The sequence below is a fragment of the Mustelus asterias genome, chromosome 2 (assembly GCF_964213995.1).
Source record: "Mustelus asterias chromosome 2, sMusAst1.hap1.1, whole genome shotgun sequence".
Lineage (NCBI taxonomy): Eukaryota > Metazoa > Chordata > Chondrichthyes > Carcharhiniformes > Triakidae > Mustelus > Mustelus asterias.
The window spans coordinates 150,263,898-150,280,093 of record NC_135802.1 but is presented as its reverse complement, the minus strand read 5'-3'; the positions used below and the strand labels follow the sequence as shown (position 1 = coordinate 150,280,093).

The window sequence follows — 16,196 nt, the reverse complement described above, 5'->3', positions numbered from 1 at the left end:
CAGCAGGGAAGAAGCTGTTCTCGAGTCGGTTGGTACGTGATCTCAGACTTTTGTATCTTTTTCCCCGACGGAAGAAGGTGGAAGAGAGAATGTCTGGGGGGCGTGGGGTCCTTGATTATGCTGGCTGCTTTTCCGAGGCAGCGGGAAGTGTAGACAGAGTCAATGGATGGGAGGCTGGTTTGCGTGATGTACTGGACTTTGTTCACGATCCTTTGTTATTTCTTGCGGTCTTGGACAGAGCAGGAGCCATACCAAAGAATGCTTTCTATGGTACATCTGTAAAAGTTGGAGAGTCGTAGCAGACATGCCAAATTTCCTTAACACAATATCTACATTTCAATCGGTTACTAACCAATGTAAAACACCATACATTGTGATTTGGTTCTATCACAGCCAAATATACCTTAATACTGGGAACAAGAAATGTGTTAAAAGCTCAATTTCAGCTAATAAAACTGTAACCAGGCTTAGCAAATGTTTGATTTCAATCCAATAATCTCCACTCTAATTGAACAACATCCACTCAAACTTGCATACGGACCTGGGCAGGTTCCATTGTCAAGCTGGTACCAATGGAGCAAAAGAGAGGGACACAAAACAACAGAGAAGAAAAATATTCTCTCGATAGAGACTGCCTCCACAGCGCAAGCCATAAACCAGTCTGCTCCTCACTTTAAAAGGACCGACTCAGGATAAAAATGCTGCAGACCCTTACGGAACAGCTCAAGAATGAACATACGGACAGTGGACGGAATTCTTCCGTTTTGAGCCAAAGTGCGGTGGTGGGCAGCTCTGCCAGTGGCTGTCCTGCTAACCAGAATGGGAATGGCAGGATCCCACGCTAGATTCTGCTATTGGAAGTTCAGTAATTGTACACGAGTGAGTTCTCCTCCGACTCTCCTGGCGAGCCGGCGGCTGATCCGACTGCCCGTCCTCAGCTAACGGGTTCAAAGTCACATTCAGACACCAGTCCAGCACACTCATCACTCTCTCCAGCCCATCTGTCTTCACCAGACCGGCAGGACCGTCCGCAACCCAGAGGGAAAAAGCTAGCAGTCTTCAGAAGAAATATGTTCCTCAATCCGTTTACTCCCCACCTGAACCCATCACCTGAGAGGTGCCCATGCCCCATTTGGACCTCTACCCACCGCATCTCGAGTCTTCATCCATCCCCTTCCAGTAAACGATGTGCTATCTGTTTGACCGCCCCTTGTTTGCGAGCTTTTCACGCAGCCGTGTCAGTGTTCAACTTCCCTCCTCACGCTCTTCCCTGTGCCTTCCCTCGTTAGTCTTCTTCATCCACTTCCTTGCCCCTCTGCCTGCCATCCTGCACCCTCGGCCTTCTCCCCTGTGGCCAGGAGGCCAACAGCCTGAGCAACCAGGCCTGATGGGAATTGGGACAAGCCAAGTTGAACCGATACAGGTCAAGGCAAGCTCTGACACGTCCTGTGAGCTATAGCTTGAGGCACTCGACCCTGACCAGATGGGGACAATTTATGCTCGCCAGATAAACTGGCAATGCATTCCATTTATGGAGGGGCTACATGTGCTCTGTGCACCTGGAGATACACATCCACAGGTACTCCTGGCATCTTCCATATCTGCATTGTGTAATCCCATTGACTGGCTGCCAGGGAATTTTCTGGAAAGGCACCAAAAGGAGGCCAAGGGAATCCTGGAAACCCCGTCAACAAAGACTCGCTGTTGGCACCGAGACGCAGCAAGAATCCAGCAAAGAATCAGCAAAGCCCTAGAACAACTTTTGTAATATCCAAGACTGAGTTCAGGATGCAGCGAGGACCCAAGACCAAGATTTATATCTGCTGGAGCGGGACGGGCCAATTCGAACTCATGGGTTGTATTCAGGTCTCAGATAATTAAAGCTAGAGACGTTTCGTTTTAAGTTAAAGACGTTTTGTTTGAGAATCGAAGATTTGCATTGAATGAAGGCATTAAGTTTGGTGCCAAAAGTATTGTAATAAAGACAGAGTCTATTTGAGTACAATTGCCAGTCGACTGTCTTTTGTTCGGTACATAAGGGCATCTTGATAAAGGTGTTTATAATACACTGATCAAGTGTCCTCCCAGGCAACACTCACCCCCTTCCACATTTCCCCAATTGTCTTCGTCAGAACACCACTCACCCACCTACGCACTGAACGATTAATGTGAAGAGTAGAGAAAACAGCAGACATTTTGCTTCTTATTTTGCACCTTCCCAAACCAATCCTCAGAAGCACAATGATACATTTGGTACCACCTCCGTATGATCAATGTTGTATGTCACGCAAATCACTTTGATAGATATAGATACGATCGGTTAATAATTTCAATTGTGTCCAACAAAAGAAACAGATGTCTTATCTTAAGTCATAGCTTTGGCTTATCTTTCATTCCAACTCTTGGCCTAACAGGCCCAGACAGCGTGCCCTGGGCTCCGGGGGAACGTATGTAAAATTATGTCTTCCCATGGGAGGCAAGCGAAACAAGAAAATAAGCTGTTATCTTGAAAGCGAATAAATTCCTCAACAGTTTACAGACGCAAAGGACACTTATAAAGACCAAATCTGTCAGCTGCTGACAATTTGATTTGCTTGGGGCAATAACAGCTCATCAAATCCTCACAATCGCATGCCGTGCAGTGACGCTGGCTTTGTCTTCTGTACGGTACGTGCCGGATGCCAGCAGTAACTACACGCCCACCTGTTTGGCAAGTGCCAGTCGGGCACAAGGATCAGGAACGCCAGGGATGAACTGGCACCGTAAACAACTCACAAAAACAAACATTCAGCATTCTGCACGGCATGGAAACATCTGCATTAAAAGGTCAAACGGCACTGGCCAGACCTTGCTGTGATATGTGGATGCAAGTTGTGAAACCTCTACAGATTTAAGATTTTTAAATTTTATATCCGCAGCTCTGCATCGATCGAGAGGTGGAGATGCAGAGAGCCTGAAGTCGTACATTTTGGGTCTCAGCCAGCACATTATTCAATGACATTTGGAAGGGCATTTTGCTTCACTCGGGAGAGACTGCATTGCAGAGGCAAATACACACACCCCTTTCACTTTAAGCCTCCACTTTGTGGAGAAGCTTTATTAATGATAAAGATCTATATTCCGGTCCATTGTTGACTGAACAGTAAACAGATTTAAGCAAACAGCATTCTATTGTTGTTCATCAGACATACTGAATAAAGCTGCACATTTCAAATGGAAACCTTAGGCCCCGGCAGAGGCAGCTTTACATTGTGCTTTGAAACAAGATCCTGAGGAGTGCTCAACATTGTTACGACACAGTGGCATGAACAATTGGCTTGGATTGGAAACTCACAGGCTCAGCTTTCCATTCGTAGATTTCAATGGATTAAAAAGACAGCAGATCCACATATTCCTGGGCTAATCGAGTGACGAAGCCAAGAGTCTTACAAAATGCACCATAGCCTACAACTGCCCGAGTGCCAAAGTTTAATAATCATTTTTAATCCCCAGTTGCATATCCCTCCATGGTCTCACCCCTCCCCATCTCGGTAAACTCTTACAACCCTCCAACCCACTATTATCTACGAGCTTCTCCGCCCTTGCATGCCCCAGCATGTTGTGCCCTCAGTTAAAAAGTTTATTTATTAGTATCACATGTAGGCTTACATTAACACAGCAATGATGTTTCTGTGAATATCCCCTATTCACCACACTCCAGTGCCCAGTTGGGGTACACGGAGGGAAGATTTAGCATGGCCAATGCAGCAGCACATCTTTCGGACTGTGGGAGGAAACCGGAGCACCCGGAGGAGACCCACGTAGACACGGGGAGAATGCGCAGACTCCGCATAGACAGTGACCCAAGCCGGGAATCGAACCCTGGTCCCTGGCACTGTGAGGCAGCAGTGCTAACCACTGTGCCGCCCATCAGGTGTGCAAATCTCAGAGAAAACAGTGAAAACCATTTTTTAGACCATCTTTAAACTTGGAAATAATTAAAGAATTTTTTTAAATGCTTTCACCAGGTTAACAAATTCCACGGCTTAGCAAATTCCAGTCAAATACATCTTCAAACAAAAACCCAACTGCAACCTTCTGCATTTAACCAGGATATGACCTCACTGATAAGTAACCCCTTCAATTCATTTGGAACACCTGAAGCAATAGAGACGATGTTCTTTAATTAGATTTAGGGACAGACTTGAAGACAGGAAGACCACCACGATGCAAGACCTGGAGCCCCTTTCTTCTCATGTGATGTTTGAACCCACAGCAAAGGAAAATTAAATCATCTGCTTGGTCCAGAAGCATGGAGGAAGTTAAATGGGAAGTCTACAAAGTCCTGCAGAGTTATAAAATTTTGAAATGGTTCTCGCTCCCTCTTTGAGCAAAGGCCTTAACGTTGACTAGTCTCCCATCTCATGGAACTATTTTCGCATTTAAATAGGATCGAAAAATTGTAATCTCAGCCTCTGACAACTCCTTTCTGGCTACTGTCAGCAGCTGAGAGCGATTGGTCCATAGTTCGGTTCAGAACAATACCTTCTCTCCAGCTGTCTTTAACAATTGCTCCAGATTCCCATCCAGTGCGCCCGTACTCTCACATCCATCATAATTTATTAGAACCGATTCAAAATATCTGTCCGTTTTCGCTGTCATGCCGTCACTCTCCACAATCAGTCTCCTTCCTTCACCCGAGTGTCCGACACTCTAACTTTTATCTTCTGCCTTACGGAAAATGTATGATGTGTTCAGCTGATATTCTTCCCTTCCTGAATGTTTCATGTCCTTTTGGCTCTTGGTCAGACAGTTCTGATGAAATGGAAAAGGATTCAAAACATTAACTCTGCCTTCTCTCCTTGCAGATGCTGCCAGACCTGCTGAGCTTTTTCAGCATCCTTTGTGCTTGTTTCAGATCCCAGCATCCGCAGTATTTTACTCAGTTCTTTCCTTCCTTGCTGGCCTAAGAACACAAGCACTTCTCAATTCATCCCATAACAGCTCTGGTTGCAAGCTTTATCTTTACCCGCTCCAATCAATTTTGGGAATGTCAAAATTTCCCAATATCATTGCCGAGGTGTTTTTATTAAAAAACATATCTTCTCAACTGTTTGCATATCTCCCTCTCTCTCTCTCTGCTTTACAAGTTTCTTTCTAACAATCTGTCTCACAACAAAGTACATTCTTAAATTCCATCACTGTGTTGGATCATTTACCAAATGGTGCCACCTTCCCAACTCTTGTCCTTTTAAATCCCTCCAGAAAGTTTGCTAACAAGGAATATTAATTTGCCAGTTTTTTCCGAACTGGAGCCTTAGTTCCCATTATAGCTACTGGATCGAGCTGTCTTGGTTATTAATGCTTGTATTTTCTTTAGGACATGGTAAATGTGTGAGGTTTCAGAGATAGGGCAGGGTGATGAGCCGAGGTAAGGTGCTCTGTCAGAGAATTGGTGCAGACTCGATGGGCTGAAAGGCCTCCTTCTGTAGCGTAGAGATTCTATGAATCTGTGTATTCACACAGATACCTCATTACTGGCCCCAATTTTTCTTTAATTCATTTATGGGATATGGGTGATGCTGGCTTGATCAGCATTTATTGCCTACCCCTAGTTGCCTTCCAGAAGGTAGTGCTGAGCTGCCTTCTTGAATCTCTGAATTCCATGTGGCGCAGGTACATCCATAGTGCTCTTGGGGAGGGCGTTCCAGGATTTTGACCCAGCAACAGTGAAGGAACGGCGGTATATTTCCAAGTCAGGATGGTGAGTGATTTGGAGGGAAATTCCAGGTGCTGGTGTTCCCAGGCATCTGCTGCCTTTGTCCTTCTAGTTGGTAATGGTCATGGGTTTGGAAGGTGCTGCCTAAGGAAGCACTTTGGAGGGCTGAAGGGCCTGTTCCTGTGCTGTACTTATTTTTATATTGGAGACTTGGTTAGTTCCTGCAGTGCATCGTGTAGATGGTACATACTGTTCATCAGTGGTGGAGGGATTGAATGTTTGTGGATCAAGTGGGCTGCTTTGTCCTGAATGGTGTCGAGCTTCCTGAGTGTTGTTGGAGCTGCACCCATCTTGGCAAGTGGAGAGTATTCCATTACACTCCTGACTTGTACCTTACAGAATACTGAGAGGCCTAGATACAGTGGATGTGGAGAGGATGTTTCCAAGAGTGGGAGAGACTGGAATTCGAGGGCACAACCTTAGAGTGAAGAGACGTTCCTTTAAAACAGAGATGAGGAGGAATTTCTTCAGCCAGAGAGTGGTGAATCTGTGGAACTCATTGCGACGGAAGGCTGTGGAAGCCAGGTCATTGAGTGTCTTTAAGACAGAGATAGGTAGGCTCTTGATCAATAAGGGGATCAAGGTTTACAGAGGGAAGGCAGGAGAATGGGGATGAGAATCATATCAGCCATGGTTGAACGGCGGAGCTGACTTGATGGGCCGAATGGTCTAATTCTGCTCCTACATCTTATGGTCTTATGGATGGGCTCTGGGGAGTCAAGAGATGTTTTTTTTTCCCTGCAAAAGTGTTTTTCTTTTGAAGTTAATTTTTTTGACATCCATTACTCCTATTATATGTTCTTCCCATGTAGTTTCAAACCTTTGCCCACCTGCTCCATCACATCAGTTTAAAATCTCCTCCAGTGTTTTATTTACCCTTTCCATCAGTTCAAAGCTACCTTTTCAGTTCATCCTTTTAGTGCTACCTTCCCTTGTTCCAGAAGCTGCTCCAATGTGCCAAGTATGTGAATACTTATCGATTGCACTGTCACAGAGTCACAGAGGTTTACAGCATGGAACCAGACCCTTCAGCCCTACTTGTTCATGCTGCCCCTTTTTTAACCCCTAAGCTAGTCCCAATTGCCTGTGTTTGGCTCATACCCCTTTATATCCATCTTACCATGTAACTGTCTAAACGCTTTTTAAAAGACAAAATTGTACCTGCCTCTACTACTACTTCTAGCAGCCTGTTCCAGACAGTCACCACCCTGTGTGTGAAAAACATGCCCCTCTGCACCCTTTTGTATCTCTCCCCTCTCACCTTAAACCTATGCCCTCTGGTTTTAGACTCCCCTACCTTTAGGAAAAGATACTGACCATCTAGCTGATCTATGCCCCTCATTATTTTATAGACCTCTATAAGATCACCCCTCAGCCTCCTACGCTCCAGAGAAAAAAGTCCCAGTCTATCCAGCCTCTCCTTATAACTCAAACCATCAAGTTCCGGTAGCATCCTAGTAAATCTTTTCTGCACTCTTTCTAGTTTAATAATATCCTTTCTGTAATAGGGTGACCAGAACAGTACACAGTATTCCAAGTATGGCCTTACCAATGTCTTGTACAACTTCAACAAGACGTCCCAACTCCTGTATGTTCTGACCAATGAAACCAAGCATGTCGAATGCCTTCTTCACCACTCTGTCCACCTGTGACTCCACTTTCAAGGAGCTATGGACCTGTACCATTAGATCTCTTTGTTCCATAACTCTCCCCAACGCCCTACCATTACCTGAATAAGTCCTGCCCTGGTTTGATCGACCAAAATGCATCACCTTACATTTATCTGAATTAAACTCCATCTGCCATTCGTCAGCCCACTGGCCCAATTGATCAAGATCCCGTTGCAATCTTAGATAACCTTCTTCACTGTCCACTATGCCATTAATCGTGGTGTCATCTGCAAACTTACTAACCATGCCTCCTATATTCTCATCCAAATCATTAATATAAATGATAAATAACAGTGGACCCAGCACCGATCCCTGAGGCTCACCGCTGGTCACAGGCCTTCAGTTTGAAAAACAACACTCGACAACCACCCTCTGGCTTCTGTCAAGAAGCCAATTTTGTATCCATTTGGCTACCTCATCCTCGATCCCGTGAGATTTAAACTTATGCAACAACCTACCATGTGGTTTGACCTTGTCAAAAGGCCTTGCTAAAATCCACATAGACAACATCTACTGCACTGCCCTTCTTGGTTACCCCTTCAAAAGACTCAATTAAATTTGAGAGACATGATTTTCCACTCACAAAGCCATGCTGACTGCCCCTAATCAGTACTTGTGTCTCTAAATGCCCGTAGATCCTGTCTCTCAAAATACTTTCCAACAACTTACCAATTACAGATGTGAGGCTCACTGGCCTGTAGTTCCCAGGCTTTTCCCTGCAGCCCTTCTTAAAGGCACAACATTTGCCACCCTCCAATCTTCAGGCACCTCACCTGTGACTATCGATGATTCAAATATCTCAGTTAACGCTGGGTTAACCTTCCCAATGAACTCGATTCAATCAGTAGTACTCTCATTCCTGAGACAAGAGGTTATGGCGTCAAATAACCCCCCGGACTTCATAGAATCCCTACAGTGCAGAAGGAGGCCAGTCAGCCCATTGAGTCTGCACCGACTATCATCCCACCCAGGTTCTATTCCCGTAACCCCACGTATTTATCATGTTAATCCCCGACACTCAGGTCAATTTAGCATGGCCAATCAACCCAACCCGCACACACATCTTTGGACTGTAGGAACACCGGAGGAGACCCATGCAGACACGGGGAGAAGGTGCAAACTCCACCCAAACAGTGACCCGAGGCCGGAATTGAACCCGGGTCCCTGGCGCTGCGAGACAGCAGTGCTAACCACTGTGCCAGCTGAATGAAATTCAGTGCTGCAGAGCTGGCGCTGTCTTTCAGATGAGATATTGAACTGAGGGTCCTGTCTGCTCCCTAGGTGAATATAAAAGATTCCAGGCCCTGTTCGGGGCCAATTTCCCACATCCAACATCACGTCAGAACTAAAACAGTCATTACCTTATTGCTGTTTGTGGGAGCTTGCTGTGTACAAATTGGTCGCTGCATTGCCTGCACTACAATACTTCAAAAGACCTAAAAGGGTTGTCAAGCATTTTGGGAGGCCCTGGGGTTGTGAATGGTGCCATATAAACGCAGCTCTTCTTTTCCTTCCTCTCTTTAACCTGTCCAGTATGGGGTACAGGAAGCAACCACTGGACTATCGTAGAACTCACTTTCAGGGTCATCCAGACTCAAAACGTTGGCTCTATTCTCTCTTCACAGCTGCTGTCAGACCTACTGAGATTTTCCAGCGTTTTCCATTTTTGTTTCAGGTTCCAGCATCCGCAGTACTTTGCTTTTCTTTTCAATCAGTTGCTCAAGTCCTGATATTTCTCCAGAATCTCAAGCCTCATTCAGTGGAAAGTCACTGGTTTCATTCTTTGAGCCCTCTCTGCTAATCACATCAGTCCTATCTCCTAGTTACCAGAATGAAGTTTATTTATTTATTAGTGTCACAAGTAAGCTTAGATTAACACTGCAATGAAGTTACTGTGAACATCCCCCAGTCTCCCCACTCTGGCGCCTGTTCGGGTACACTGAGGGAGAATTTAGCACGGCCAATGCACCGAACCAGCACTTCTTTCGGACTGTGGGAGGAAACCGGAGCACCCGGAGGAAACCCACGCAGACACGGGGAGAACGTACAGACTCCACACAGACAGTGACCCAAGTCGGGAATCGAACCAGAGTCCATGGCGCCGTGAGGCAGCAATGTTAACCACTGCCTTACCGTGCCACATATACTTATCCTATTGAAATTGACATTAATTTTGGATCTTGACAAAGGCTGAATTATTAGGCCCCAGTCGGGAGCAAGCACAAGCAGGCGGGTGCAAAACTTCACACCGTTAGTCAACGTGCCAGTTTCTTGGCACCATGCTGCCTCGGGTCATTTTCCTGAAAGTGGGATGTGAGATAGCAAGTGGTGGGTGGCCAAGTTAGCTTGTTGGCCTGTTAAGGTCCATCGCGGAAGGCCTACTGGAATTTGTCGTCAGCCTCTGGATCCTCCAAGGTGCTAACCACTGTACCACCACGGCACCCATGAAGATGCAATGAATGATGAAGTGACTGCATCAACTACATGAGCCCAAGAATTTAAGGGTCGGGTTGGGAGGTAACTTCCACATTGCTTTAGGACTGGACAAGCAGACTGTGGATCAAAGCACCAAGCCCTATAGAAAACCCCATTGTACCCACACACAGGTTTGCATTGTAATGCTGTCCGATTGATTCCAGTTGTCTTAACCATTCTGGGGACATTCAACAAATAACAAAAGCACCTGTGAAAACTAGGCTCGCAAAGGCTTCCATGGGACAAATGATCTTCAAGTGAGATATTACAACAATTTTACAGAAAGTAACCCCTCCAGATCAGTCGACCCACAGCAGCTGAATGGCAAGAATCTTTGCATGATTTACAGCTCCTACAGTATAATTCAGTATGATTATGATGTTTTTTTTTCAATTCCGTTGGGCCAGCAGCCCACAGTACTGCTCGAGACACCTGCATTTAGTCACATCCTTCACAAACCTGCCCAATAATTAAAATTCTTCAACGAAAAGTATCTTAATTCCCCACTTCCTTTGACTTTGGCTTTTTCATATTGGATTCGGTGAACACGCACACAAAACTGACACAATGGAAAGTTACTGAAGGTAAGGCATGAATGAAGGCAGCAACTGTTAAATATTTACATCAGGAACATTCAACGTACACAAGTACATGTCAGCGGGTTTCTAGCGCATGAAGTAGAACTGAAATTAGCAGGGTCATTCAAGGTGCATTTCGCACCCTATGATCGGAAAATGAATGGACTGGCAAGGGGAAAGAATTTCCATTCATCAACTTAGTGCGTCAATCCCACCCTCCTTATGTTTAAAGACTGGCACTGAACAGCAGTGTGTGTATTACTGAGTCCCTCTGAATGAAGGTGGGTCAAGTGGACTTCCTCTTCGGTAATCATCTTAATCTCACCTTCGGGCTCAGACCAAAAATAAACTAGGAAAAAACAGTTTGGACCAGTAATCTTGAGGGCGATTCACCCCCAAAAAATTCTAAGTGTTGAATTCGCAAAAAAACTGGAGTAAATCACACTGCTTTGTTTCAGTGGCAGTTTCAAAATGTTTCTCCCACACTCTGTGCACTGCAGAGTGCACTAGCCTGAATCACTCCAGAAATTAGTGGCGGGGCTTATTCCTGCCCGAGAGGCCAGCAACATAGCGATGAGCGGACCACTGCGCGTGCGCCGATCTGTCACAGCAGAGATAGACGCAGGCGCAGTGGTCCCCCACTGCCAGCCTCCTGATTGCAGGCCAGCTCGATCGCTGGTCTTAGCAATAGCATTTAAATAGTATTTATTACAGTATTAATAGTATTTATAGTATTACAGGAACTGCATTCATTAGGCAGCTCTGTGCCGATTTCCAGCACGGAGCTGACAACACCGGGAGATGTGCTCAGGCCCCGACGCCCAGCGCAGATCGTGCGAATCGGGCACTGCTAGAACTCTCCCGGCCCATTGCACTAAAAAATCAGCACAGCGGGGTGGGAGAATCACCCCTCACCCATTATTTCCCAGTTTTTACTGGTGTTCCATTTTAAGGATTGCAAGACCAGTTCAGACCAGTATTCTTATTTCCCAGTTTTTACTGGTGCTCCATTTTATGGTACGTGAGACCAGTTCGGACCAGTATTCTTATTCCCTTGTTTTTACTGGTGTTCCATTTTAAGGTACGCAAGACCAGAATTCTTATTTCTCCGTCTTTACCTTTTGGATGGCCTGACACAGAAACCCTCGCAATGATCTCCAAAGCACACTTCAAATGTACAGTGTTCGAGATGGTAGGCAACATTCATTAAAGCCATATTGTAACTGGCTTAAGGAAAAAAAGTCATCATATTCTGAAATGGTAGGAACACCATTTAAACAATCATGATTTGGAGCTGAAAGGGAGCCTTTGGTGTAAACTCCTTTCTTTTAAGGCCATCACTCACTTCTGGCTATTTACAGTTCCCTACCTGCTAATCACAAGGTTCATACAATCACTAATTATATGATGCCAATACTTCCTGCTTAATAACTACTTTCATTTTGGCATTCAGCAACTAACTTTCATTTTGCTGGTTGGCATGTGGCCTACATTATCAAGTTCCAGAGATACGCTACAACTGAATTCATTTCTATTCCTCCTCATAAGTTATCTTGCTTTATTGGTCTGGTCTCCGTATCTTTGTGGAATTGTTCGTGTGCCAGATGTTCTGAATCTTCCCCTTCCGCACCTACCCACCCACTCTGTAAATGATTCCTCCCTTGCTCTGAAGACATGGGACTCCTTCTGGCTGACAGCTCCACAGGCAGCAGTATTTCATCCAACTAGCTCTCGCTACATGCGAGCCCAAGCATCGAGTTATTCACCAAAGACAGCATCACAGCCAAGACTGCTCCTGCTCTCATCGGGCATCCATCCACATTCTCATTTTCTGGTTGGAGGCACGAGAGCAAGGAGGAGCATGAACCTGGGCCAATTCTCCTCTCAGCTAACCTACAGGTGCTGAGGTTAATTTGAACAGCAGAACTTTTGCCTATGTTGAGATCAGCCAACCGTACACATCCAGAGACTGAATTTGGGACCTGAAGGGAAAATGTTGGAAAATCTCAGCAGATCTGGCAGCATCTGTAAGGAGAGAAAAGAGCTGACGTTTCGAGTCCAGATGACCCTTTGCCAAAGCTTTGACAAAGGGTCATCTGAACTCGAAACATCAGCTCTTTTCTCTCCTTACAGGTGCTGCCAGACCTGCTGAGATTTTCCAGCATTTTCCCTTTTGGTTTCAGAGTCCAGCATCCGCAGTAATTTGCTTTTATCGACTGAATTTGGGATCTTCTTGAAGTTTATTTATTAATGTCACAAGTACAGACCTCTTACTCTCCAAATTAAGAATCTAGCATCAAATGTCATTTGCGGAAGAGAGTATCAAACCTAAGTTAAGCTTTTAAAGTGTATTTATTAGAGTCACAAATAGGCTTATATTAACACTGCAATGAAGTTACTGTGAAAATACCCCAGTCGCCACACTCCGGCGCCTGTTCGGGTACACCGAGGGAGAATTTAGCATGGCCAATGCACCTAACCAGTGGATTGTGGAAGAAACCCATGCAGTCACGGGGAGAATGTGCAGACTCTGCACAGACAGTGACCCAAGCTGGGAATTGAACCTGGGTCCCTGGCGCTGTGAGGCAGCAGTGCTAACCACCGTGCCACCACAATTCGAACAACAGAACTCCTGCCTGTGTTGAAATCAGCAAACCGGACAAAACCAGAGACTGAATCTTATCGGCACATCTCAGCACCGAAACACAGCACTGAGCTGGGAAGGCAAAGCGAAACATTCTCAACAGCGAGGCGAGCATTGGCACCTACCTGGAATATCTGCTTGAGTGAAAAAAGAGCTCTCCTCAGTTCCCGGCCACAGGAATTGTAGAGTTTTTCTGCACAAAACAGGAAGAAAAAAAAAGTATTTTTTTAATTATTGGAGATTAAAGAAAAAAAAAGGTTAAAACTTCATTGAATATCAAACATTGAGAAGGTGAGTGACAGTGACAAATCAAAGGCCAAAGCTGGTCAGGTCTGACTGACTGGCATTTCCCCAGCTGTAAAATCCATGAAGACTAACATTCCTGGTTGAAGCACCAGTATAAAACATGACAGAGAACTGCCTTCTTCCCCACACGAAAAAATATTTGCCTTGGTCTGTGTCTGACTGGATGGTCGCATATTAACTGAAAGCCTTTATCTTTGGGATTTGTCAGCAGTCATTTGTTTGATAAATCTATCACACTCCAAACTCATTCTATTCCATTGCGGCCCTCAGATGCAAATGCTATAAATTGTCACACAGGAGGCGGCAATGTTAGATGGGTCAATTGTCTAATTGCCAAAGGCATGTAACGAACCAACTGAGTTCAGAATATTAAGATGTACCTGCCCATGATGCTTTCATTGAAAAGACCAAAGCTACCTGACAATGTTGAGAACTGTCAGATGTGAACTAATGTATGAAGGATAGCTTCTTAAAATAATTACACAGCCAACGATTCCCCCAGAGGCACAACATTTTCTTCAAGGAAAAAAAACACAGTATAATCAAAGAAAAATGTGATTTCCTCCATTTATGTCATAACATCTCACCATCAAACTAACTGCTTCTGTTTAGAGATAACTTGGTACTTTTAGACTCAACAATACAGTCTGACCCGACTTTTGTAACCTTCTCGGTTAACTATGAATCATTTTTAAAAATGTATCTGGAACTCCGACAGTAAATCTTATCCACCTTGATTATGCAGAATCCATGTAGAATCACATATCTTATTGTTGTAACAAAATCTCATTTCAGTTACTGTGATCTACACTTTATGTTGAAAACAAACTCGGCTCAAATGACAGGCTAGATCCTGTAAATTTAAATGCATCGCCTCAGGGTACAGTAAACTGTGTGTTGTCTACCAACTGCAATTCTTTATTAGCTAGAATTTCCGACGTTCCCTCTAACACAATCGGAATTTTGCCAATCCATCACGCAAACGAGCCTCCCATCCATTGACTCTGTCTGCACTTCCCGCTGCCTCGGCAAAGCAGCCAGCATAATTAAAGACCCCTTGCACCCCGGACATTCTCTCTTCCACCTTCTTCTGTCGGGAAAAAGGTATAAAACTCTGAGGTCACATACCAACCGACTCAAGAACAGTTTCTTCCCTGCTGTCATCAGACTTTTGAATGGACCTACCTCACACTACGTTGATCTTTCTCTACAACCTAGCCATGACTGTAACACTACATTCTGCACCCTCTCCTTCTCTGTGAACAGTATGCTTTGTCTGTTTAGCGCACAAGAAACAATACTTTTCATTGTATACTAATACAGGTGACAATAATAAATCAAATCAACTGTAAACAATTAAGTTATCTGGAACCTGTACTTTTAAAAAAATACTTTACAGTTTCAATATACTGTTGAAGATTAGAAGTGAAATGAATCCTGGTCTTTGTTTCCAGAGTACTTATATCAGTTCATGCTACATGTATTGCACTGTATTCCATTGATAAATGGAATTCTCTGCTAACCAGCATTTTTGATCAACTTGCACCCCTTTCCCATGCATGGCAGTTAACTGTGCATGCAACCTTGATATCATTGCATTTGTGTTTGGAGGCTCCTCATAATCAAAGTTACTGACACCAATCGAAGCAGTTGTAGTTTTCATTTCAACACAGTACTATCTGCCACCCCAATATTGCCTCCATCAAGACAGTCCTACAATCTGAGTGCTATGGTTCTTTCCTGGACTTCGCGTCACTGAAAAGTGAATTGATCGTTTAATTTGCACTGTAGGAAACCTGACACAAGCTGCTGTCTCGAATGAAAATCTGTCAGTCCAGCCATGATGAGCGTCCGTTTGACCACTGAGTCGCCTGGGACACTTATCCCCACAAGACAGACAGGAAAGCCACACTCGTATTCCGACAGATAGCACTCAGTCACTCTCCTGATTTACGACTACTGAGAAACTCAGATCAGGACATGCGTGTTGGAAGCAGGGAGCTTTGGGTTTGACTTCGCAGAGCACAGTAGCAGAGTGGTTAGAACTGGACGTTATCCAGAAACATGGGTTCAAAGCCCACCATGGTAGCTGGGGAATTTTCAATTCAGCCGATTAAATAAGTCTGGAATTAATAAGTTAATATCAGTAATGATAACCATGAAACTAGCATTTGTCGTAAAAACTTATCTTGTTCAAGAATGTCCTTTCAGGAAGGAAATCTGCTGTCCGAGTCATAGAATCCCTACAGTACAGGAGGCGGCCATTCAGACCATCGAGTCCACACAGACCACAATCCCACCCAGGCCCTATCCCCTTAACCCCTCATATTTACTCTGCTAATCCCCCTGACACTAGGGTTAATTTAGCATGGCTAATCGACCTAACCCGCACATCTTCGGACTGTGGAGGAAACAGGAGCACTCGGAGGAAACCTTGCAGACATGCGGAGAATGTACAAACTCCACACAGACAAAGAGTGACCTGAGGCCGGAATCGAACCTGAGTCTCTGGCACTGTGAGGCAGTAGTGCTAACCACTGTGCTACTGTGTTGGATCCGTGACTCCAGATCGAAAGCAAGCTGGTGGGCTCTTATATGCCCTCAGAAATGGTTCAGCAAGGGCGGCACAGTGGCAAGCACTGGTGCCTCACAGCGGCAAGCACTGGTGCCTCACAGCGGCAAGCACTGGTGCCTCACAGCGGCAAGCACTGGTGCCTCACAGCGGCAGAGACCCACGTTCAATTCCAGCCTTGGGTAACTGTTTG

General features: G+C 45.0%; 1 protein-coding gene across 10 annotated transcripts in view; it reads right to left on the bottom strand.

Moving 5' to 3' along the window:
* fhod3b (formin homology 2 domain containing 3b) overlaps nucleotides 1–16,196 on the bottom strand; it is a 601,875-nt gene that overhangs the window by 308,443 nt on the left and 277,236 nt on the right. For all 10 annotated transcript variants that reach the window (XM_078198392.1, XM_078198352.1, XM_078198362.1 and 7 more), the window contains exon 4: nucleotides 13,251–13,318. In XM_078198392.1, coding sequence (XP_078054518.1) covers nucleotides 13,251–13,318 — 68 coding nt within the window. The remainder of the gene's footprint in view (nucleotides 1–13,250; nucleotides 13,319–16,196) is intronic.